Source organism: Sminthopsis crassicaudata, chromosome 2 (assembly GCF_048593235.1).
Source record: "Sminthopsis crassicaudata isolate SCR6 chromosome 2, ASM4859323v1, whole genome shotgun sequence".
NCBI classification, from domain to species: Eukaryota; Metazoa; Chordata; class Mammalia; order Dasyuromorphia; family Dasyuridae; genus Sminthopsis; species Sminthopsis crassicaudata.
This window is the reverse complement of record NC_133618.1, coordinates 523,191,408-523,218,659: the sequence shown is the minus strand read 5'-3', so window position 1 is coordinate 523,218,659 and position 27,252 is coordinate 523,191,408. Positions and strand designations below refer to the sequence as shown.

At 32.5% G+C, this 27,252-nt stretch overlaps 1 protein-coding gene across 5 annotated transcripts in view; it reads left to right on the top strand.

Moving 5' to 3' along the window:
* The window catches only part of DMXL2 (Dmx like 2), a 140,025-nt gene that overhangs the window by 51,759 nt on the left and 61,014 nt on the right, over positions 1-27,252 (top strand). For all 5 annotated transcript variants that reach the window (XM_074294514.1, XM_074294513.1, XM_074294511.1 and 2 more), the window contains exons 9-16: positions 6,075-6,249; positions 9,350-9,586; positions 9,957-10,228; positions 12,898-13,579; positions 14,011-14,132; positions 14,925-15,014; positions 18,613-18,730; positions 20,542-20,661. In XM_074294514.1, coding sequence (XP_074150615.1) covers positions 6,075-6,249; positions 9,350-9,586; positions 9,957-10,228; positions 12,898-13,579; positions 14,011-14,132; positions 14,925-15,014; positions 18,613-18,730; positions 20,542-20,661 — 1,816 coding nt within the window. The remainder of the gene's footprint in view (positions 1-6,074; positions 6,250-9,349; positions 9,587-9,956; positions 10,229-12,897; positions 13,580-14,010; positions 14,133-14,924; positions 15,015-18,612; positions 18,731-20,541; positions 20,662-27,252) is intronic.

The window sequence follows — 27,252 nt, the reverse complement described above, 5'->3', positions numbered from 1 at the left end:
AACCCATGCATATTTGTGGGTATAGATGATAGAGGGAAAAAAAAGAGAGGTTATGTGCAACCTCATATTCACAAAAAGGAAAGTATTTATAGAAGTGTTTGTGAATCCTCTCCAGAAAGTGCTAGATTCCCTCTCAAGTACTCAGTTGAGGAATTCAGAAAATGGAGAAAGAGTTAAGTTTGTGGGTAAATAAGCTGGTGGTCATCCCCACCATTTGGCTTCATTCCTTTAGCCTAGTGAGGGGCCTTCTTCCCCTCCTGCTCATGTAACCAGGTCTGCACCATGAAACTCAGATTGAGCTGTGATTCCAGACATGTGTGTTTCTTTCAGGAACAGTTCAGTGGCAGAAAGAGAGATTAGCGATGGCAGGTGTTATTCCTTTTCTTTTCTTAAAACCTCAGTATTCATATTCTGACATAGCTGCCCCTATCCCTCCTTTATATGTTATTTCATGGTTACTGTGTTAGGAAAATTCATTATTAAAATGAGGATTCTGTTAGATTTATATGCAGAAAAGTATATATTCAGCAATCTCTAGTGAAAGATTACAATTTTTGGTGGTTGGGGGAACCTCACTTCCTATTCGTGTTTTTGATTTTTCTACTTCTGTTTTCTAGGTAAGTTATCTCAGCTAAAGTTGAGGATTACCTATATGTAATTATGTAGATTCAGGTTATGACCAATTTGAATGCTTACTTATGAGGTGATAGGGAATTTTGAAAAAAAAAAATTGACTGAGTAGTTAAGATTAGTGTTATAAATTGATAAATGATATTTTTGGGGGGGCAATAGAAGGGGTCCAATTTCTTTGATAAGATGAGATTCCTAATTGTGTCTGTATTCAAGGAAGATTAGGAAATATGATAACAATGTTATCAGATGAAGTTTTAAATGATGTCACATTAGTGTTAAATTTGAGGCCCTCTGGTTCATTTCATTTTCAATAATCTCTAACATAAGTATTATGGCTTAAGGGACACAAGCAGATATTTCCCCAGATCCCAAGTAACCAATAATATGTCTGTTTTTTTCCGAGCTCCTTTGATAATTGTCATGTTTGCTTTTTTGTCATCTTTGCCCATCTGGTGTTTGTGAGATAAAACCTCAAGGTTGTTTCAATTTGCACTTTATTGATTATTATTAATTTGAAATATTTTTAATGATGTTGATAGTTTGGTTTTCTCACTGAAAACTGCCCTTTTTTATCCTTTGGACTTTTATTTTTTGGGGAATAGTTTTTTTTTTTTTTTTTTTTTTTACTATGTTTCAATCAGTTTCTTTTTTATGTCTTGATTCTGTGATTTTTCTCAATTTCCTATTTGCTTATGATCTCTTCTTTTATATATGATTCTAATAGATAATTTCTTCATTACTTATTCAATTTCTTATGATATCTTTTATGTCCAAGTTATATACTCATTTGAAATTTATCTGGATTTATGGTGTGAGGCATTGATCTATGCCTAGTTTTGCCACACTGCTTTTCAGTTTTCCCAGTAGTTTTTGCCAAATGGTAAATCTTTGACTTGGATCTTTGGATTTGTCAAACATTTTCTTTTTCTTCAGTATGCTGTTTACCTAATCTGTTACATTGATCAACTTTCTCCTTCCTTTTTTCCTTTCTCTGTCTCCCCTTTCTCCCTCTTTTCTTCTCCTTTTTCCTTTTTTTCCTACTCATTTTCCTCCTCTCTCCCCCTTAGGGATTCAAATAAGGCTCATTTAATCACTTTATCTTATACCAGGTAATTTAATTATCCAATTTTTTCTGTTAATAGAGGCAATTTAAAATTTTTATATGCATTCATTTCATCTTTTATTAGCATATCATTTCTCCTTTTTATTTTAATGTGCAGTTTAATTTTTGTCTTAAAAATACTCAGTAGCTATTTTATTAGTTTCTTTTCTATCAAAAAATATCTTCTATAGTTATTTAGTTTCTCTCTATTTTTTCTTTCATTTAAAAAATTAACTTATTTGATTTTTCAGAATTTTTACTTTGGTGCTTGGTTTGGAGCATTGATTTGTGGCTTTAAAAATTTTTTTCCAGTTGCATGTTCAGTTTATTGATTTTTTTTTCTCTTGTTGTGTGATATGCATTTAGCTGCATCCCTTATTTTTTGCTTATCATCTCATTATTGTCATTTTCTTTGAAGAAATTCTGTGTTGTCTCTCTAATTTTTTTGTTTCACTAAATTGATTTCATCTCCAAAGAAGTAATTATTTCTCAAAAGGTCCTTGAATATAATTTTTGTTGTATTCTGGTCAAGAAAGGATCTACTTAATATGTCTACTTTTCTTCATTTGTTTGTGAGGTTTTATGTCTCAATATGTGATCAATTTTTATAATAGCACTATCCATTACTTTAGATTTTCCTTTCTAAATGGGTCATTGAATTGGTCATTTAAGATGAGGGTCAATATTTAGTGCCAAAGAAAACCTAAAAGGTGACCCATTTTGGATTAAAAAAACTTATTTACCAAGGAAAGATACCATTAATTTCACAAAAATTTGTATGTTTTTCTTTCTTTCATTATTTTGAGGAATATGTACTTCCTGAAATCAAACAATTACATGCTTGCTTTTTTCCTTTTAATTCATTCAGAAAAAGAAAGTTCCTAGTGTTTTTAGAAGCTGAGTCATATGCTCAATAGTAGAGGCCTTTTTTCTCTACACATGTTTGTAAGATGCCTAAGCATTTTTCTGTCTTGTCTCAAATGGAAAGAGATTGCTAATTTTAAAAATTGACTTTGATTTCTAATTGTTACATAAAAATAGCATATTGTTCTAGACGATTCATCTAAATTGTGTGAGATTGAATGCTGTCTCAGACAAATTACTAAAAAATGTTTTGTGGGAATGTATTGTTATTTTTTTGTGATGTTGTCTTATATAATGCTCACTAGGCACTACAATCTGTTGTCATTCAAAGGATCCTAGTATGGAGGCTCATCAAACTCCCAGTTTATTTTAAGGTCTTTCATGTATAATGACTGTCCAAATGGTACAAATAACATTTTTCTTTCTCTTAGGATTGGAAATTCACCCTGAAACATTGAAAACTCATTGCTTATCTGTGAAGGTAGTACCTTCATATAATTGATTTGAAAATGAAAAATATATTCATATCATTCATTATTTTAAAAGTATTTTATATAAAATTTTCTCCAGTTACTAAAGATTTCTTTCTCCCTTACTAATACTCCTTCCTATCTTCTTTCCACTGGAAGGGGAAAAAAAAGAAAGCCCATATAATAAATCATAATCATAGCAAAACCAATGCCCATATTTTCCACATTCAGTATGCCATTCATTCTTTAAGATTATGGTTTTATGGTCTAGGATAATCAAACTGGTTTTCATCATTTTTTATCAACAAATGGCATAACATGTATTAAGTTTGATATTGATAGTTGAAGTATTGGTTCCTACATGAGGCAGCTAGATGTTAGTAGATAGTATTTGGTTCTGGAGTCAGGAGGATTTGAGTTCAGATATGATCTGAGACACCTACTGTCTTTTCTGTGTGACCTTTTGCAAGTCACTTAATCTTGTTTGCCACAATTCTTCATCTATAAACTGAGCTGGAAAAGGAAGCAAACTACCTTAGTATCTTTCCCAAGAAAACCCCAAATGGGAGTCAAAAAGATTTGGACACAATCAATAAAACAACATTTGGTTTAATAATTCTGCTTTCTAGTTTTATTCAGGCTGGTTCCAGGAATATGTGATGACTTTGGGAAATGATTCCGTATTCCAATATATGAGACTTTTCCCAAGTGCTTTTACTTAAAGTGGACTTAGTTATCTTATGGGTTCTGTCCTTAGCATTGCCTCATTCCTTACAGTTTTTATTATCTGCTTTCTCTGTTCTTAAGAGTGTTTTAGTGGAGAAATGTATTGCTTTAATTTCCATTGTGTTTTGTTTCCTATAAAAGATTGTTCTTGTATTTTCCTGTTGAATATTTTGTTTTTATGAGGGTTTTTCAAATTAGAACTGTCATTATTAGTTCTTTTTCTAGTTTGTGACATAAGTGTAGGCCTAACATATCTTGGTCAATGCCTATTGAACCATAAGATTCTGTGGTTTCATATTCTTTTCTTAGAAGGTACTTGTTTTAGTAGGTATATTGTCTTTTTTTTAATATTAAAGATAATTTTATTTTTTAAAAAATAAGAAACAGATCAAATACTTTTCATAGTTGTAGGTAATAGCTGAATTCATCAACAACACATGATAAGGGTATTTACAAAAGATAAAGTGAATAATTTGCTTATTAGAAATTTAAAAGATTTTTTTTTTTTACCAAAAATACTGCATCTAGGATAAAGGAATTAGTCAAAAAGAGGAAATCAGTCTTATTTCTAAGATAATAGTGTATCAAAAGATTGATTATAAAATCACATTTCTGATGTATTGTTCAGTTTTGCTATAGTTGATTGTACATTATTCTTTCTTTTTGCAATTTGTAATTCTTTATTGTGTTGAATGCTTGGTAAGAGGTAAAAGGTAAGGTTAAGAGTTATAGGGAAAAATTTAGGTTTTGTTAAAATAAAAGATAAAATTTTAAAAACTATTTAAAAAGATATTTTAAATAATAGGATGGTTAAAAAGAATAATAAATAATAGCATTTTAGAACATTTAGTAGTAACCTTTGATTTAGTGAGATTTTATGGTATAGTGTAGCAAAGATCAGTTATTTTGATTAAATATCATTCCCCTGCTATAATGGAGCTAAGTTCTTAAAATCTTTCTAAGAGCCTATGACAATACGCTATTGGGTATTTTATATTGTTTTATCCATCTGTTGTCATCTTTCATTCCATTTCTTTGAAATATTCTTGTTGGGGCCATGCAGTATAGTGAGTAAGAATACTAAGCTTGAAACCAGGTTGATCTCCGTTCAAATATGACTTTAGTCATTTAATAGCTGTGACACTGAACAAGTCACTTTAGCTTTATGTACTCAGTTTCTTCATCTGTAAAATGGGGGTGATAATAGTACCTACAAAGCTGGGCACAGAATCTGGCATATGGTAGGAACCTTGTTAAGTATTTCTTGATTGACTTTTCTGTCTAAAACATTCCTTCTTGATACCATTCCTCTATATGTGTTGTCTTATCTTGTTAGAATGTGAGCTTCTAGAGAACAGGGACTATCTTACTTCTGGTTTGGATACCTGGTGTGGTTAGCATAATAGTAAATGCTTAATAATTCTTTTTTTTATTCATTCATTCAGTAAATGTTTCTTTTGATAGTTGACTAATTTTTTCATTAAGTAAATGTTTCTTTTGATAGTTGACTAATTTTTTCATTCAGTAAATGTTTCTTTTGATAGTTGACTTTTTTTTTTCTATCCTGTACAGTAGGTACATATTTCATGTTATATTCATTATTCAGTTAAATTCAGTAAACATTTACTAATTATTTGCTTATCAAATGCAAGGCATTCTGATTAGGTAATAAGTTGTACTCTAGAGTTATATTTAGAATTGTCATTTTTTTTTATGTCACTGGTGTTCTCAGGGATGTTGTTGAGCATAATTCTGTATGATTGAACTCAGTGAAGACTTAAGCTCTTTCCCTATTCATAAATTCGGTAACTTTGTTGCCCAATAAAGCTGAATATCTGCTCAATTGTCAACATTGTAGATAATCTTTGCCTATGTGGATGACTGCCAAGAATCATCTGAGAACACTGACACGAAGAAAGCCCCTTTTTCTTTATAGTGAGACTCAGAACATTTCCTTCTTTCCTTGATGATCTCATAGAGCTCACATACCACAGATTTTATGGTGCTCTTAATTTTTATACAAAAGAGATTTGTGAAAAAGTTCAGTTAGCATTTGCCTAGTACCTAGCATTGTGGAGACTTCGTTAGAAGCCTGGAAAATAAAGCCTTTGTTGTTCTGAACTTACAGAGAATCTTAACTGTCAGAACTCTGGTGGTGGTTCCAAGTTTTGATTAAAAAACTGAGAATTGCAAAAATAAATTAAAGGGAAAGCTAAAAAAATGTATGTATCTGACTTTTCCGGATTATCTAACAATAATTTTTTTTTAAACTATTTCAGACTATTCATCATTTGAAAAATTTAAGGAAAGGTCAGAGAAGATCTTCTGTTCTTGTAACTCACACTGAATTAATGCCTGACCAGATGGGAACCCATGAAGTTCAAAGACATATTTCCCATCATGCTAATGCACTGTGCCACTTTCATATTGCAGCAAGTATCAACCCTATCACAGGTAAAAAGTGACATCATATCTTTTATATACATTGATATAATAGCTTTCTTTTAAAACAGTACTATATAGGATATGGCACATTTCACATTTCTGCTTCTGGTTTTTGTGTTGCCTCTTAAAGGCAACTTAAAATTGAAGTACTTCTAATTTAAGATTGATGCATATTATCTTAATGTTTTATTTCTTAAATTAAGATGGTATAGTCTTTTGGGAAGCTCAAGTAAATCCCCAGGATGCTGTGGTTTTCAGAGCTTCAGCTTTCCACATGGCACACTGGTTGACTGAAAACTTTCTCTTTTAATACTTTCAGTGCTTTTCATTTTTCTTGCTTCTTTTCTTTATTGTTACCATTTTTCATCTAGTACCATAGTGATGAGGGTGGTAGTATTGCTTTTTCCCTAGAACTATATTAAACCTATATTTAAATTTTATTTTATTTGGTTATTATCTTTTTATTTCTCTTCTATTCCTCTAAGAATTCATCCTTCCTCCCCCTGGTTTTTTATTTTTTAAAAATATTTTTAAATATTTCACTTTATTGAAGAAATTTGGGTAAAGCAGACTTCTTCCTACTGTGATATATGTCTTTTTTAGGGGGAGGAGAAGTCTAAATCATCATGGTGACTGTGGTGGAGATTCCAATTTCAGGCCTAATTGTAATGATAGACAAACTTTCTTGGGTGTTAGATAAAGTCTTAAGAAATTGTGGGGAAGTCAATGCTATTAGAAAGGCAAGATTTTTAATCTCATATTCTCACTGAATGGAAGGTAGTTTGGCAAAGAAAGGCTTCTAAAGCTTTAGGAGTGTTGCCAGCCCTTCTGACAGATTTGTGGCCCAGGAACCTTCATCACAGTTGCTGGGGTTTTGTAACCAAGAATATTCCAGGATTCATTAATAGTCCCTTTCAATTTGTCCATCCATCTATAATTCAGTCAGTCCCTTGCCCAGAATCAGCAACATAATGTTTTAGAAGTAATGTCAGCATTTATTAAGAATATTTAACATTGCATACATACATATGCAAATATCCATATGTTAGTTTGGTGTAGTAGAGAGGTAATAACTAATATTTGTACAGCTTCAAAACTATTTTTGTGTACTGTCTCATTTTGATTGATTTAACAACGCTGTGAGAAAGGTTTAATTACTATCTCCATTTTACAGATAAGGAAACTGGAGCTGATAGCAGCTAAGTGATTTCTTATTAAGTACCGAGGTTCTTTCCACCCAAGTCCAACATGTTTCACTGAGCCATTTGCTGCCTCATGAGTCTGGAGCCCTTTCCCCTTCTCTCCCTGTTCCACATGCTTAGTGGTTATTACCCTAAAACACTGTGCCCATTTTTACTAAACTGAAGTATTCAATAGACAGTGGCTTGAAAATGGATTTGGTTTTATTATGGTGCTTCTAACTTTTCAAAAGGGATTTATGGAGATGGTCATTGTAAGGATGTTTTCATTATGAATAGTACTTGTATTGTGCCTACCTTTGCATGTCATGGCATCACCGACCCTGATGTCATGGTCCTCTTTGAGAATGAAGCCTGGAAAATGAGGCTCATGTTGTTCTTAACCTTCTGAAAACTTTATCTGTAAAGGCCCAGTTGTTGGTGTTTTACCAATTATTGTTTTATTCTTATTGTCTTAGCAGTGTTTATATGACCTATGGGTCAGAACTTGGATGTATATTTGCTCCAAGTAACTGGATGTTTTATTGGTATTTGGTAAAATGCTGCTCTGCCTATCTTTTATATACTTCTGAAACCTAGAAACCTTTTGCTGGTGATATTGGTGACTTAAAAAAATTAATATTTAGTGTGCAATCTGAAATTAACTAAATTAACTTTAAAATGTGCACACACATGGTGTGAACCTTTTCAGATAATCCATTACAATTAACTTAAAGGAGAAAATTCACTTTTCATTGGAAAGTTTATATTTTCTTTGAAATTTACTATTTAATGTGACTTGATGATTAATTTTCAAAATTATACTTACCATTATATTAAATGAAGTCCTATATCACTAGTATAAACAATAGCCAACTTATAGTAATAATTTACTCAACTTATTTTTATAATTCACAGTTCTTTCTCATTTAGATATGGGGCATTCATATTTTTTTTTTTAATTAAAGATTTTTATTTTCTTTTATTAATAATTTTTTATTATATATATATATTTTTTATAATATTATCCCTTGTATTCATTTTTCCAAATTACCCCCGCCTCCCTCTATTCCCTCCCCCCGATGACAGGCAATCCCATACTTTTTACATGTGATACAATACATGTGTGTGAATATCATTTTCTTGTTGCACAATAAACTTTAGATTCCGAAGGTACATGTAACGTGGGCAGACAGATATTAGTGCTAACAATTTACATTCACTTCCCAGTGTTTCTTCTCTGGGTGTAGCTACCTCTGTCCATCATTGATCAACTGGAAGTGAGTTGGTTTTTCTTTATGTTGAAGATTTCCACTTCCAACAGAATACATCCTCATACAGCATTGTTGCTGAAGTGTACAGTGATCTTCTGGTTCTGCTCATTTCACTCAGCATCAGTTGATTTAAGTCTCTCCAGGCCTCTCTGTATTCCTCCTGCTGGTCATTTCTTACAGAGCAATAATATTCCATAACCTTCATATACCATAATTGACCCAACCATTCTCCAACTGATGGACATCCATTCATCTTCCAATTTCTAGCTACTATAAAAAGAGCTGCCACAAACATTTTGGCACATATATGTCTCTTTCCGCTCTTTAGTATTTCTTTGGGATACAAGCCCAGTAGTAGCGCTGCTGGGTCAAAGGGTATGCACAGTTTGATAACTTTTTGGGCATAGTTCCAAATTGCTCTCCAGAATGGCTGGATTCTTTCGCAACTCCACCAGCAATGTATTAGTGTCCCAGTTTCCCCACATCCCCTCCAACATTCATCATTATTTGTTCCTGTCATCTTAGCCAATCTGACAGGTGTGTAGTGGTATCTCAGAGTTGTCTTAATTTGCATTTCTCTGATCAATAGTGATTTGGAAGCATTCATATTTTTAAAAAAATGAAATGTATATTTAAATCTCATATTTATTTTCACAGATATTCCATCAGTTCTAGCTGGAACAGCATTTAACTTTGATGAAGGAAATGGGGGGTTTGTGGTTCATTGGCTAAACAACAAAGAGTTCCATTTTACATCTTCTACTGAAATATTTATGCAGCAGTTAAGAAGGCTCTCTGATCTGCAAGTAGAACATGAAAATGATTATGGAGATAGAGATGAGGAGGAACTGCAAGAAGAGAGAGAGAGGGGCTTACATATGAAGCTAGATCATGGTTGGTATACTTTGTTCTAATTTTTTTTGGTAGTATTAAGATTGATAGTAGTTTATATTGCATGAAAATGCTAAATGAACAAAAATGCACTTGGAATTAACAGTGGATTTTAATTCCTTTAAATTTATTTTAGTAATTTTGGAAGTCATGTATGGTCTTGTGAAATGATTACTATTGGTGGTATCTTGAATGAAATAATTAGTGTTAGTGGAAATAGCCCATTTATCATGCTGAAAATGTATAAAAATATATCGTGAGATTATAACCTAGATGAAGAATATTTGAGATAGTGACTTTTTTATAATATAATATTTACTGTCTGGTTGATATCAGAGTTATATTGTGTACTTTTTTGTTTCTTTGTGTTCAGAATCATCCTTGGATAGAGAATCTGAAACAGGAACAGGATCATCAGAACATGAAGATGGAGAACGAGAGGGGAGTCCTAGAACTCACACCCGAGCCAGTATGCCAATGCCACTTCCTACAGTCTTATTAGATCGGAAAATTGAAATGCTGCTTACTGAATGGAACAGGAATCCAGATATGCTTTTTACAATCCACCCCATTGATGGTACTTTTTTGGTGTGGCATGTAAAGTATTTGGATGAATACAACCCAGGAATATTTAGACAAGTTCAGGTATATTTTTCCAAAGAAGCAAATATTGTATTTCTTTTAAAAATAATAAACCCCTAAAATTTGTATGAACTGTTTTTCAGAATTAACAAAATATTTCATTTGTAGCCATTTACTTATTCTCCAAACTCCATAAACAGAACATATTATTGTCTTGATTTTCCTGATTACCTAAAGGTACACATTGGCTCACATAAAATAAAATTAGATAAGCCCCAACCATTTCTTCTTCTTCTTTTTGTTTTTACTTTGGAATACTTTTGTGTAAATAACTTTGAAAATGTATATCTGATTGGCTGGGAATTTTCAACTCTTCAAATAAAATAAGCCATTCTAAAAACCTCACTCTTGAGAAGCCAGAAACTGTATATGTGACACCAGCTTAAGCAGATATTTTCCATCTTCCCCTAACAAGATTACAACTGGTTTTTGATTGGATTTAATTGTTTTTGGAAGGTGTAAACTTCATGTTTCTTTACCTTCCAGTTCTTGCTGAGCTATAAATGGAGATGCTGATAATTTCTGAGTAACTTTTTGTCAAAGGAATATTGTAAGAGACCAATTTGGGAACTCATGAAAATAGTAAAATATTTTTATTGTCTTGGCACATAATTTCAACATTGTAAGGAACCTCAGAGGCTATATATAGTCCACTCAGGAAACACCAAGGCTCTGCTATATTTCCAACAAAAGTTTTTTCTGCTTCAACTTGCAACCATTACTAAAGGAGAACTCACCAATTCTGAAAACATCCCCCTTCACTTTTAGACAGTTTATTTTTCCATTAACTTTAATTTCTGCTTTTTAGAAGCTTCTTTACATTGCTTTTGATGGCAAGCAGAAGCAGTTTAATTCCTCCAGGTACTTAAATTTTTCTTTCATGTCCTTTTAAATCTTAAGGCAGAACATGTCTATTTTCTTTGATGGATCTTTTGTTAGTATATTTTCCCTTTCTTTTATGGTGCTGGTCACCTTCTGTATATGCAGCAGCTTGTTTGTGTCTTGTATGAAATGTACCCAGTCAAGAATACAGTATTCCACATATAGTCTAAGTAGGACAGAGTATGGTGGAACTATTAAATTCTTTGTTCTGGACACTGTGACTCTTCAGATCATACCTGAGATGGTATTAAATTTATGAATTGTTATTTTACACTGTTGACTGGGATTCATTGAATAGTTTGCTAAAACCTTCAGGTCTTTTTCATAGGAAATGTTGACATTTTATCTGCAGATCTTGTGGAGTTATTTTTTTAAACTCATGTGTAGAAACATTTATGCCTGTTTATTAAATTTTGTCTTATTCTTCCTTCTCCCCCTATCTCATTGTTCTATCTTGCCAGAATCTTTAGCTTTTTTTTCCTTATCTAGTGTGTTAAGTTGTCTTTCCTAGTTTTATGACCAACATGCTATTTACCTCTTCCTTGGGATTATGGATAGAATTTTTGAACAACTCAGGACCAAGAATCATTTCCTAGAATACTGTGCTAGAATTTTCCCTTCAAGTTTATGTCATTGCTTTAATAGTTATTCTTTTGAGTCTAATTTTTCAGCCAATTCTGATCCTACATAATGGTACTATCATCCAGCCTCTATACTTTCATCTTGTCTGCAAGGCTTCATGAAACACTTTGTCAGCTTCTTGGCTTAGATCTAGTCAGACTATACCTCTAGTGTTTCTCAGATCTATTACTTTAGTTATTCTATCTAAAAAGGGAATGAGGTTAATCTGGCATGATTCTTTTGGGTTAAGTCATGTTGGAATTTAGTGGTCTTTATCACTTACCTTTTTAAGAGTTCACAAACTATCCCTTTAAAAATGTATTTTGGAATTTTGCTTCTAATGGAAGCATTTACAAAGTGTTCACTGTGTACCAGAAATTGGACTGGACATGTCTCAGTGACACTTCCCATTTGTTAATATTAGAGCATTTTCCCTCTCTATTCTTCCAATTTTGCCATTCTTAAAAGTCTTTTAAAGTTTGCTGCCAGTGGTTTTAACGATCATATCTGCCATAGTGCTCTAAGATATAGTTCATCTGGATTTGGTGACTTGAACTTATTGAGGGCAATTATTTATTTTTTGTCTCCTTAGTTATCTTGGGTTTCTACTTCTGCTATTACCATTTTAAAATTCTGTTCTTCACAGTCAAAAGATCATCCTCTTTAAAATAGAAAGCAGTGTCAAAATAAGAGTTGAATTGTTCAGATTATTGCCATCCATCCAATAATCATTCTACTGTCCAACCTGAATATGATGTGTATCTCTAATGCTATTTGTGCTGTATTATTCTCCCCATAAAATAATTCTGTTCTATTTCTTTGAAATGAGGTAAATTTTTCCAGGACTTATTAAGTTTTTCTCTTAGAATATTTGTTTACCTTATTTGTCATACTTAGTATGTTTTTTTTTTTTTAAAAGAATTTGAATCTCTTTTTTTATTTTTGGTTCTCCATTTTGATCTTGCTTCCTATGATTTATTTTATCAGGTACTCTAGTTCACTTTTTTACCATTATTTTCTGCATTTAAGTATAGTTACCTAAAATTATAGGTTTCATTGTTGAATCTTTATTGATTATTGCCTCACATGATCTGTCTGTTTATAATGGCTTTGTAATTATTTTTTTAAAAAAAAGCATTTTATAGCTTGGTTATAATTGTGTTTTTTAGGTTTCATTTTCTTCTCGGATCCCTGTTGCATTTCCTTCTGGCGATGCCAGTTCTCTTAGCAAAAATATTATGATGTATGCTGCTAAAGATGTGACTAATATCCTGTGGCATCAGGAGAAGAGTACTGATGATGTTCTTGAATCCCAACCAAGCTCCAGACATGAGAACATGAATGTGAATATTGCAGTTCCTGTAGTAATGATGGTCTCCAAACATGTTGATGGATCTTTAAATCAATGGGCAGTTACTTTTGCTGATAAATCTGCCTTTACTACTGTGCTAACTGTATCTCACAAGTTCAGATATTGTGGTCACCGTTTTCACCTCAATGATCTAGCTTGTCATTCAGTTTTGCCATTATTATTAACATCCTCTCATCATAATGCTGTACTGACGCCTGAATCAGATTGTCTTTGGGAATCAGATACAAAACTAAGTAGAGTCATGGATTCTGTAAAACATATTAAAGGTTCATCTAAAGAACCCCTTAGAAATGCAGCTACTCGTACATTTCATGACCCAAATGCGATCTACAGTGAGCTAATTTTGTGGCGTGTAGACCCAATAGGACCTTTGTCATATACAGGAGGTGTCTCTGAATTGGCACGAATCAACTCTCTCCACACTTCTGCCTTTTCCAATGTAGCTTGGCTTCCAACTCTTATTCCCAGCTACTGTCTAGGTGAGTGTTACAACTCTGTTTTTTGTTTAAAATAGGAATTTCTATGACACTTAAAACTGTTCTTAATAATACTTTGAATAAAAGCACTTTTAATAGTTAAGAAAATGACTTTTATTTGTTGCTAAGCATGAAAAGGATGCTATACCAATTACACAGATTTCAGGTGGTAGGAAAACTATAAAAATGTATATATTTTTGAATGTTCATTATTTCATTTAGTTTTTTTAAAATATATGTTTCTTCTTAATCACTTTATGATGTCATGCTTTTAAAAATTTTTTAGAATTGCTTATGTTTGTTTTAATATTAATCTAAGTGTAATATAATTATTTGAAGAGAGTTATACAGTAATATTTGTCCTAGAAATTAAAAAAGAAACTATTTGATAATGTAAATGTCTTTTTCCCTGCCCCCCAAACCCTTTTTTTCAGGTACATATTGCAATTCTGCTAGTGCTTGCTTTGTTGCTTCTGATGGAAAAAAATTGAGATTATATCAAGCTGTAGTAGATGCCAGAAAATTGCTTGATGAACTTTCAGATCCAGAATCCTCAGTAAGTTTTCATTATTTTGGTGGAGAGGGGCTGGACAGAGAGGGTATGTAGATTCCATATTCATATGTTCTAAAATTCTTCCTTCGTTTACTCTGTATTTGAATGAATATCTTTCACTTGCTTTGTTCTTTCTAAACATGTGTCAAAATTCATTATTTCAATGTCCATCAAAGGCACCAAGGGACATTTAAAGAAATAATATTCAAACATAACATTTATTCAACATTCATTTCATCTACAATGTATTGTGCTATTCAGTGAAGGAAAGATAAGACAAAATGTCACAGTTCCTTCTTTCAAGATACTTATACAAAGTAGATGTAGACTTAAATAAATATCATGGATATTTTAAATACAGGAGTTCATTTCAACAAACATTTATTTTCTGCCTACTTTGTTCTTAGTCTGCTGTACTAAGTACAGAGGGGAACAAACACAGTGTTTGGTACATAGCACTTAATAAATGCTTGTTGACTGATAAGAGTGAAAAATTGTGGTGATACAAAAGTTAATATAGGGACCAAGAAGATACCTCTTGCTTTATATGTCAAAACAGTGAAATAGAATGCTTATTGTTGATTTATAAAATGATTATTATGGAAAAGTCAAATATTTCTTGGTTCTATTAATGAGAATGTTATAAATTATATTATTATTACTAAGAGATAGTGCACAATCATCATTATTATTCAATGAATAGATAATAAATGCTTATTGTGTGTAAGATAATTGGATTATCACTAGCAATAATAACATAATGATAAACTTTTAATCAATTTCATCTCATTTCAGAAACTTATTGGAGAAGTGTTTAACATTGTGAGCCAGCAGTCTACTGCTCGACCTGGATGCATTATTGAGCTTGATGCAATAACTAACCAAGTAAATAAATGCTAATGAAATGATGGTCTAAATATACTTAAAAATAATTTCTGTAACTGTTATTGAATTTTACCTTCACGGCAATCTTCTTTTATCGCAAATCCTGTCTAAACCTAGTTAACACCATAGTCTGTGAATCCATGAGTGTTTAAGGAATTTAGGTTGGGACTGTGAGACCATTTCTTATTGTAGAGGAGATTGGCTTCTAGGAGTAGAGTAGACTGCATTTAGGCTCAAACTGCATAGTCTTTCTTATGGAAAGGAAACTAATTTAAGGAGCATTCTCAACTTAGTGGGAAGAACCTTTACCTTTATAGTGTTTCTATTGGCCTTTATTATTTCTACAAGGATTTCCTTTATAAAATTTAGAGCCAGACAGCACTCCACAGAAGGAACTAGAAAATTTAGTTGTACCTTGTACCTTTTTCTACCACTCCCCCCCCCCTTTTTTTTTTTGCAAATATGTGAGAATGATTTTCTAAAAAGGGAAGAATCATCACTGTTACATCACTAAATTAGTTTAAACATTCTTGACTGAACTCTCTTAAAAAGTTTTTAGCCTCATTTTATTTATCTTTTATCACATGATTTACCTATCTTAACATAGTAATTAGTATTTATATAACCACCTTCTATGTGGCAAAAGCTATGCTAAATATTTTAGACATTTTTAAAAAAAAATTTGATCCTCAAAGCTATCCTAGGAGGTAAAAAGAAAAATAACAATAGCTACCATTTATATAAGATTTACTATGTAATAGGCATGCTACTTGACAAATATTATTTCATTTGATCTTCACAACAATCCTGCAACATTGATATGATTTTCACCTCTATTTTATAGATAAGGAAACTGAGGCAATTTGAGTTTACATGATTTTCCCAATTTCTAGGACTAGATTTAAGCTTTCCTAACTCTAGGCCCAGCACTTTACCTATTGAGGTCTCTAGTTAACTGTCTGTAATATCAGGGTAGTGTCAGTGATGATTATAAGAGAATTATTTTTCCCCCTGAGGCAATTGGGGTTAAGTGACTTGCCCAGAGTCACACTGTTAGGAAGTGTTAAGTGTCTGAGATCACATTTGAACTCAGGTCCTCCTCATTAAAAGGCTGGTGCTCTATCTACTGTGCCACCTTGCTGCCCCCAAAATTCTTTTTATTCTGCTTTTAAAGAACTATTCTTGTCTGTATTGGAATTCAGGTGAAGTAAAGGGTGAAAAGAAGGATGACTTTCTTGTTTTTCACCTTTGGCCAGCTAATAATCCCTTCTCTTTGTCACCAACAATCTCCCTGTCCTCTCAAAAAGGGTTGGGATGAGTTCAATGGTAGAAATAATATCTCTCACACCTTTTTTTTTTTTTTAAGTTACAAAGTAAAAAATTCCCATGCATATTGTCAGAGGATAAATGTCTCATTTGTTTCCTATAACTGTAGGCTTAGCTCAGGAGATCCTATACTTGTAAACAGAGTTTGAATGTCAGAAATCCATAAAGATGTCCTCCACTAAATGTCCTAGGGAAGAGTAACCTTATGAAGATAGATCTTTCCATTCTAGATGTAGCCCTGCTAAAATCCAAGGCCTCATCTGCACATTCTCTGAATTTGGGGAAATTTAACTAAGTTAGGGAAATATTGATATACTTGATGCTGAAAAAGCACCTTTATTCTTCTTCACCTTATGCAAACTTTCAAGATTTAGAGATATTTCAGCATTCTTGGTTAACTTAATCCATTATCTCAGATGCCCCAGGATATATTTCCACATCTTTCCACTGGAGAATAGCAGTCCATCATTTTGGGAGGAACAACTCAAAATCAGAGAACCTAGAACACAAAAGAGTTTTTCAGATTTGTACTTAATATGGAGTGGATTACCATTTTCTTCCTTGACACATTTTATGGATGATCCTTGACAGTCATTGGTTCTTTTACTTCACAAGATGCCTTTTGTCTCCTCATTCTTAAAAGATCCACCACCAAATGAGGTTCACTGTTCCCCTGGCAAACTGATCTTTGGTGTGCTATATAAATTGTGCCCAGACCAAGCATCCTTTACTTTTCTTAGCCAATCTGAGAGCAGAGCACGAGGTAGTATGAGACTTCTGAAGCTTTTAGGCCTATAGTTTAAGACTTAGTCATCAAGCAATTAGGTTTGTGACCAGAAATCCCATCAGGTTCTCTGCAATGAAGCAACCAAAGGGAACTGTGCATGTGTAGCAGTCAGTGGCGGAGAGCTTTGCAGACCTTCTTTCTACCCTTGAAAAACTAACCCCAAAGACCCTTCTAAACCTAGCTCAAGAAGTTACAAATAGGATCCTCGATCAAGTCACAAGAAATGCTTTGTTCTCCAAATTAGAAATATGGAGATGATTGGAGATCCTAGATGCCGTATTTAACTTTGTCTAGAAAGTAAGTGCTGGAAAGGGACCTGACATAACTCCTTCATTTTACACATAAGAAAACTGAGGTCCAGAGATTAAGTAATTTGTCCAAGATCACAGAGTTAGTAGTAAATAGCAGAACTAGAATTTGAACTCTTAAGTCAAGACCAATGCAATGATTTCCCAAATTGGAAATACTTATTTGGCAAGGGAGTGGAGAACATTTTGTGCAAAACCAAAAACAATTCTCCCTCAAACAGAAAACAAAACCATTAGGATCTTGGTTTTTTTACTTATCCTTCAGCCAAGCTCTGCTGTGCCTCATCATTTGACTAAGGTACCTTAGGCATATATAGCCATTTTTTCCTAATAAGATGAAGGAAACTGTGTCAACAGAATTCATGACCTGGAACTAAATGGGACTGGAGGCAATGAGTCTCAAATTGCTATTATTCAAAAAGGTCAAAAAAGCTCTTATTTCATTATCTGTTTTCATTTGAGTGGAGGTGCAGAAACAGGTACACAGAACTGCTTTTCCTTTAGTCTAGTCACAAGTTGGGCTAGTTTTGGCCTCAGTATCTTTTTAATAGAATGAAAGGAGATTAATGTTTCCTAAATCCTTTGAGAGATTCTAGAAAACAAAGTTCTTTATCCTTTTAGTTTTATGTTTAGCAAATCAGCAAGTTAGGAGACAAACATTCACCCCTTCATGAAGAAAATTGAAATCTAGTATAAAACAATTTATTAACTGTCCCTGAACAAAAGCACTGTATTTAATTAGCAAAATGGACAGTGCAACAGGAGATGTTTAGATCTCTCAGGATTACTACAGGCCTTCATTAATGATTGTTGAATTGCCAAGGACTGCTTACGATATAGTCAGTAATTGAGAGATATCAGAAATATGTCTTTACTTCTAAGGAAACGATGTGCTGCCCTGTCTCTTTGTCTTAGAAATCTTGAAACTCTTAGGTTGCATTTAGCTTGACATTTTGGGATATAGCTTTTTTTCCTCTTGATTGAGAAGTTTGTCAAACTTTTCAATATACATAGAATTTTCCTTTCAAAATAAGAGATGATTTGATATCTAAAGTCTTATTTTATCTCTAGTCAGTAGAAAGCCCATGTCTCATATGTGTGAATGTTTTTGCAGAGGAGGAAAGATAGGTATAAAGTACAAAAATATTAACTTTTCCTTTCTTTTTGGTACTCATAGTGTGGCTCAAATACACAGTTACTTCATGTTTTTCAAGAAGATTTCATTATAGGATATAAACCACTTAAGATGGAAACAGAGCAGAAGGAAACAGAGATATTTTTCCAACCATCTCAAGGTACCTTCAAATACATTCATTTATTTTTTATGCAGTATGAGATATGAGTGAAAGGTGTAAGGTATGAGAGGGAGAAGTTTAAAGTGTGAGATAAATAAATGTGAATAAATTTCATTTTGAAAAAGAAGTTTACTATATATATATATATATATATATACATATATATATATATATATATATGGCCTTTATAAAAGACTTGAAATCTCCAGTAATTTATGACACATGTGCTAAATAATTTGCTTAAGATGACCTTAATCTTGGCCAATAATTAGATTTGTACCAGTATTGCCCCTCTATCAAGGAAAATAATTTTTTTTGAAGTGAAAATAAAATAAAAATAGAATAAAATAAAATTAAATTAAAAATAAACTTTTTTGAAATAAAATAATAAATTTTACAAAATAAAATAATTCATGGAGGAGTGGAGAGACTATTACTTAAAAGACAAAAGTTCCCAGATCTTGTCTCCTTCTTAAGTTTTTAGGTTTTTGCTTTGGGTATGTTCAGTTTAATATAGCAGCATTTATTTAGTAAGCCTGTGTATGTATGTGTGAGGTATTTGTATACAGTGATGAAAAATGGTATTGTCTTTGCCCCATATGACAATTTGCATTCATTTGTACAGTACTTTAAGATTTACATAATACTAGGAAGTCTACTCTGAGGTAAATAATATAAATATTATCCTGATTTTGTGGAGGTCTTCTCAGTTTACATTTTAAATCTTTTTCACATTTGTTGTCTTTATTTCACTCACTGAACTATTCTAAAAGCCTATTTGTTATCTTGTCTCTAACTTCTTTCCATTCTAATTCTTCCTTTACCTGTCTGCTAGAATAATCTTTCCTAATAGCAGATTTGACTTTTTTTCACTCTCTGGAGACTTTAATGGAGGGTATTGCATTTTAGATAAAATGTAGATTCAACCTGTGTTTAAGGATTTTATAGGCTTTATTCTTATGGGAAATAACATGGAGTAGTTATAAGAAAGCTAGACTTTGGACTCAGAAAGGAAATGGGTTTCAAATCATGGCTCAGACACTTTTGTCGTCTTTTGCCTCAATTTCCTCACTGAGAGGATTGGACATCATGGCTTCTAAGGTCCTTTCCTGCTCTAAATATATGGTCCTACTTCTCCTAGGGCTTATTTCACAGTATTCCTCTTTATAAACTTTTCCATTATAGGCATACTTGATTTCTAGCTGTTCTTCAATCTTATTTTGCTATCTCCTGATTCTCCTTATTCTCACAGCCTAGCATGCACATTCCTTAATTTGGCATTGACACATTCCCTTCCCATCATTTCTTATTAAAAATTTTTTGGAGGCTCACCTTCAGTATCATTTCCTCCATAAAGATTTCTCTGATTTATGCCTCTTCAGATTTTCTAGACGAAGTTTCATTTGTTCCCATCACATTCCTTGTTTTATTAATTATATTAATTTCTATACCTATTGTATTCTTAAAAGACTATATCATTTTTCATCTTTGTATCCTTTGTGCCTAATATGGTACCTTGCACATAATAAATAGGTACTTCAAAGATGTTTATGGATTTATTAATTTGAATGATATTTTATCTCATGTCAGATGTACTTGGTCAAGATTTGGATCAAAGTTTTTTTTATCCATCTTTTTTTTTCTTTGAGATTTAGTGAAATAAATGTTATGTGTATAAATATTATTCTTTCATGAGATTACATCAGTTTGTTTTTAAAGGCCCATTCATTGTCCTCTTAGGCATGTCGCTGGTATTTATTTTTTAAATTTTGAAAGCATACTAATGAAATATCTCTTTATTTTGCTGATAGGATATCGTCCACCATCTTTTTCGGAAAAGTTCTTTCTTGTAGTAATTGAAAAAGACAGCAATAATTATTCTATTCTTCACATGTGGCATCTTCATCTTAAATCTGTACAGGCTTGTTTAGGTGAGTAATTATAATTCTAAAGATACATCTTGTGAAATGAATTTATGTTATGACTGTATTTTGTCACATAATTCTTTTTGTTTTTTTGTTTTTTTTTCCACAGTATATATGCATGAGTAATTTTTTTTTATAATATTATCCCTTGTATTCATTTTTCCAAATTATCCCTCCTTCCCTGCATTCCCTCCCCCCCGATGACAGGTAATCCCATACCTTTTACATGTGTTACAATAAAACCTAGATACAATATATGTGTGTAAATACCACTTTCTTGTTGCACATTAAGCATTAGATTCCGAAGGTATAAGTAACCTGGGTAGATAGACAGTAGTGCTAACAATTTACATTCACTTCCCAGTGTTCCTTCTCTGGGTATAGTTATTTCTGTCCATCATTGATCAACTGGAAGTGAGTTGGATCTTCTTTAGTCACATAATTCTTTAAAGCAGAAATCCTTAACTGGCATCCATGAACTTAAAAAAAAAAATTCCTGATAATTACATTTTATTATAACTGGTGTCCTTTGTAATACTGTATATTTCATCCAGTAAAAAATGTTATTTTGAGGTCTTTTTTTTAGGTCTTATCAGACTGCCAAAGGGATTTGTAACATGAAAAAGTATTGAGAATTCCTGCATTAAAGATTCTGAGACTTGTAAATTGAACAACTGAGTAGAGTCAAGTTGATTATAGCAAACTTTTAATTATGAAAAGAGACTGAATTCATTGATCAAAGAAATTAATCTGTGCTAAAAGGAAACCTTTCCATATACTTATAAAAATTTTAATAGAATTTTAATAGAAATGATACTATATTTTTTTTGAGGTTATTCATGTATCATCTGTGGAATCAGTAAATGAATGAAAGTTGTGGGTTTAAACTTTTAAAACAAGTCTGATATACCTTATATTTAAATAGTTATTTCTACAAATATTAACAATGATTATTTACAGATCAGAATTATAGCATTAACAATTTTTATTCACTATCAGTGTCTATATAATATTAATTTTAAGATGATGAAATCTATAATGAGGTCTTAGAAAAAAGACAAATATATTTTCTTCTGAATAGATCTTTCTTTGAGAGGCAAATTAAGAATTAATATAGAGGCAGCTAAGCTAGCTGATGCAGTTGATAGAGTACTGGCCCTTAGTATCAAAAATAGTCCCTCCCCCCATAGACCTACAGTTAAATGGGGGAAACATGCAATTAAATATGTATATTCTATATATGTACACACACAGACACATACACATACATCCCTGTATATAATTATCACAAAGGGAAGGAATTAGCATTAAGGAGCAGTAAGAGGACTTGTTTCAGAAGACAGACATTTAGGTGAGACTTGAAGAAATTAGGAAAACAGGGAATTATAGATAAGGAAAGAGGGAATTCTGGAAATGGGGACAGCCAGTGAAAATTCAATCAGGACATAGACTGTCTTGTCCAAGAATAGCAATGAAGCCAGTGTCCCTGGAGGGAAGTCAGGTATCAAAGTACTGGAAGGGTAGGAACAAGCCAGATTAAGAAGAGCTTTCAAAGCCAAGACAGAGGATTTTATATTTGATTCTGGGGGTAATAGGGAAGCACTGGAGTTTTTTGAATAAGGGACTGACATAGTTATATTTTTAATTTGATTGCTGAGTAGAATGGGGTGTGAGTCCTGAGCCAGAGAGTATAGCCAGAAGACAAGTTCAGTTGTTCAGACCTGAGGAGTTGAGAAGGCCTGGACTAGAGGAGTAATGGTGGCAGAGGACAGAAGTTACAGAGATAAGAGTTTACAAGACTTGGCAACAGATGAGATGGAGGTGGGGAGGGTGAGAGAAGGAGTCAGGGATAACAAGGATTGTAAACCAAAGGTGACTGGGAGAATGATGGTGGTTTTGACAACAAAGGGGAAGTTGTGAAGAAGGGGAGGGTTTGGGCAAGAGGTAGTGAGTTCACTTTTGGAAATGTTTAAGATGTCTGCAAACCATCCAGTTTGAGATGTCTAATAGGCACTTGGAGATATCAAGAGAGAGGTGAGGGTTGGATAAATCTAAGAACCGTTTTCCTAGAGATGATAATTGTAGTCATAGGAACAGATAAGATCACTAAATGAAATAATTTAGCACAGAGTTCCCAAATTATGTTGATTCATTGAACTCTTAGAGTTTCAATAATTCTTTATAGTGCTTCTAGGCCAAAAGAGATATCTAACAGTTCTGATTATTAAGCAGTTGGTTCCAAATCCTCAACACATTTATGTCCTAACATCTTGGTAGCTGTTTGAAAAAATACTCATAGTTTGAAAGAAAAAAAAAAATTGTCATTCTTAAAAAAAACCCCAACAACTCAGTTACTTACTAGATACATGTGCCTCTTGAATATTGCACAACTTAGAATTGAATGGACTACTACTATGGTACACGAATTTTTGATTAGTGTTTGCTTTTTATCATAGCAATTACTGAAAACTCAGACTCAAGAAATTTCCAACTCTCCTTTTAAGAGTAAGATAAGATTTTAAAAGGAAGATTTTATGAGATAGATATAATCTCATTTGTGTTTTTTTTTTTCTGATATTTATTCTAAAAGGAACAATAGTAAGAACATTCATGGAAGGATCTGGTCTTGATTTCTTTGGGAAAGGCAAGGCATTGCAAGGCACCAAATATTAATTGAACACTTATATACCAGACACTCTACTAAGTGCTAAGGATACAAATACAAGCAAAAAGAAAGGCAATTTTTGCCTTCAAGGGATTTATGTTCTAATGTGGGAGACAAAACTAAAGAAAACTGAAAAATTGGAGAAGGGGCTGTTTGAAGATAGGATGTATAGGAGTGGATCTATGTGGATCATGATATTGAAATCTGGAAAGTCATAATCATTCCTAAGAGAAGAATGACTAGCCTGGATACTTCATCAAAATGGAGGCTTCTCAATGAATTCCTCAATAGGAGAAAAGTATGAGCATGATGGATGGACAGATGCCCCATTGTGAAAAAGCCACAAGGTTTTGATGGATGTTCCAGGCTGAGGAGGTCCTAGACCCTGAGGAAGTTTTCATGATAAGATTTCAGTTAAGGTAGTGCTGAAGTCAAGGAAATCTTCTAGAAATGAAAATTCTTATCTGGTTAATGATTTCAAGGGATATTGTTAGAATATTCTAAATTTTTGCAATAAAAAAAATAGGCTTTCACAAACTAGAAGAAACCAGAATAATTAGAACAATCACTGCAGCAGTAATAACGATAATGATAGTAATAATATCAGTTATAAGGTTTGAAAATGAGCTTTTTATTTGAAAATGCAAAATTTATTCTGGTTTTTGTGTAAGATCAACATTAGCAAATTCTATATTTTACCAATATTTTTATTATACAAATAAAGAAAATGAGTCATAGAGTACTTAAAGGTTGTATTGTAGGTTACAAATCTAGCTCATGGTCTAGCTGGATCTCATCAAGTTTTCTGATTCTAAGTTCTCATATTATTTCAACTGTTGTACATTTCAAAGAAGTCTTGTTTTTTTGTCTTGAAGTATGTTTTCATGTTCCATATTAAGGTGTTAGAAGACCTGGGTTTTCCAGCTCTGACACTGACTCTGTAACAATGGGCAAGTGTAATTCACAAAGCATTAATTTGCCTTCTTCATAGCAGTAATAACTGCCACTTTATCCTTATGGAATCTTTTTTTCTTTCTCAAAGTGTATTTCCACCATTACAATTTTTTCTTATGTGTTTAATATTTTATTTTTTTCCCAATTACATGTAAAAAGTTTTAACATTTTTTAAATTTAATTTTGAGTTCCAAATTCTTAAGCTCTCTTGCCTTCCTTCATTGAGAAGGCAAGCAAATTGAGAAAGGTTATGCTTGTGTAGTCATGCACAACACATTTCCATGTAAGTCAGTCCATGGAAGGAAACAGACAAAAATAACAAAAGAAAAATAAAGTAAAGAAAGAGTATATTTAATCTGCATTCAGGCTCCACCAAGTCTTTCTCTAGAGATGGACAGCACTTTTTATCACAAATCCTACAGCGTTGTCTTGTATGATTGTACTGCTGAGAATAGCTAAGAGTAATATCTAGTAGATCATCAGAAAACATTGTTCTTACTGTGTTCTGCTCTTGGTTCTGCTCATTTCACTTTGCATCAGTTCTTGGAAGTCTTTCCACGTTTTTCTGAGAGCATTCTGTTCATCATTTCTTTTTTAAAAAGAAAATTACATTGCACATGTTTTTATATATATTTTATATATTTATACTAAATAAGTATTTGTATAATTATTTAGTGTATATATATATATATATATTTATATAAATAAATTTATTTTTCCCCATGTAAAAACCTGTGCAAACATTTTTAACATTCATTTAAAAAACATTGAGTTTCAAATTCTCTCGCTTCTCCTCCTTCATCCTCACCTTCTTGAAAAGGCAAGCAATTCTATATGGGTTTTACACGTGTAGCCTTCCAAAACATTTCCATAATAGTCATGTTATGAAAGAAAAAATAGACCCCCCTCCAAAAAAAAAACCTTCAAAAAGAAAAATTTTTAAATGTGCTCAATCTGTATTCAAACACTATCAATTCTTTCTCTGGGTATAGATAGCATTTTTCATTGTAAGTCCTTCACAGTTGTCTTGGATCATTGTATTTCTGTGAATAGCTAACTCATTCATAGGTTATCATTTTAGAATATTGCTATCATTTTGTATACAATACATTTTACTTTGTGTCAGCTCATGGAAGTCTTCCAGGTTTTTCTGAGAGTATCCTTCTCATTTCTTATAATTGCACAATAATATCCTATCATAAATTCATAATCACAGTTTGTTCAGCCATTCCTCAATTGATGAGCATCTCCTTGACTTCCAATATTTTGTCCTCAGAAAAAAGCTGCTATAAATATCTTTGTATATATTCCTTTTTAAAAATATTGCTTTTGGAATACAGACCTAGTAGTGTAGTGGTATTTTGGGGTCAAAGGATATACATGATTTTTTTTAGCCTTTTGGATGTAGTTCCAAATTGCACTATAGAATGATTGAATCATTTTATAATTCCATTAACTGTGCATTAATGTCTCATTTTCCCCCACATTCTCTCCATCATATTTGTCATTTTCCTTTTCTTTCCTATTGACCAATCTAATAGGATGAAGTAGTATTTCAGAATTGTTTTAATGTGTGTTTCTCCAATCTTCATCTAGTTAGAGCATTTTTTTCCTTTTGGATATAAATAGTTTTGATTACTTTTTCTGGAAACTGTTCTTGTCTTTTGATGATTTATCAGTTGGGGAATAGCTCTTATTTTTCTAAATTTGTTTCAGTTCCCTATATGTTTGAGAAATGAGGACTTTAAAATCAGGAAAAGTGGGGGTAGCTAGGTGGCGCAGTGGATAGAGCACCAGCCTTGAATTCAGGAGGACCTGAGTTCAAATGTGGTTTCAGACATTTAACACTTCCTCGCTGTGTGACCCTGGGCAAGTCACTTAACCTCAGCCTGGGGGGGGGGGGAACAAAATCAGGGAAAGTTGCTTCAAAATTTTTTTTTCACAGTTAATTGCTTACTGTATTTTCTTTCATCCTATCCTTCCCTCTCATTCTATATTCTTTTCACCCTATCTCTCATCAGAAGTGTTTTACTTTTGACTACTCTTCCCATAATCTGCTTTCCCTTTTATCGCTACCTTCCCTTCCTCCTATCTCCTGATTCTCTTATACCCTTCGCCTCTTACTTTCCTGGAGGGTAAGATAGATTTCGGTACTCAGTTGAGAGTGTGTGTTATTCCCTCTTTGCTTCTCATTATTTCTTTTCTTTTTTTTTAATTAAAAATTTAAACATTTTTATTTAAAATTTTGAGTTGCAAATTGTATTTCCTTCCTCCTCCTTCTCTTCCACCTCCCTTTCCCACCTTCTTCCCTGAGATATAGGTTATGCATATGCAGTTATATAAAAGATTTCCATATTAGTCATTTTTTTATAAGAAGACTTGAATAAGAGAAAAAATAAAAAGTGAAAAATAACATGCTTCTGTTTGTAGACAAATAATATTAGTTATTTTTCTGGAGGTGAATAACAAGCTTCTTCATTAATCTTTGGAATTGTCTTAGATTTTTGTGTTACTGAGAATAGATGTCACAATTCTTCTTTGAACAATATTGTTGTTGTTATGCATCTTTATTCAAACATTCCCTAATTGTTGGACATCCCTTTAATTTCTACTTCTTTGCTATTAGAGATTTGCTATAAATATTTTATTTATATATGTTTATTTTTTAAAAAAATTTTTTTGGGATTCATGCTTAGTAGTGGTATTGTTATATCAAAAGATAGACATGATTTTATAACCCTGTGGGCATAGATTAGATCTTTTGATCATTTATCGATTGGGAAATGGTTAATTTTTTTTTCTTTTATATGTGCTCTATCCACTGTGCCACTTAGCTGCCCCAATTTAAAGCATTTTAAAAATGATTATACATAGCTTGAATTATGTTATCTGAAAACTGCCTGTTCATATACTTTGACCATTTATCAATTGAGGAATGACTCATTTCTATAAATTTGACTCTGTTTTCTGTGTTTGGG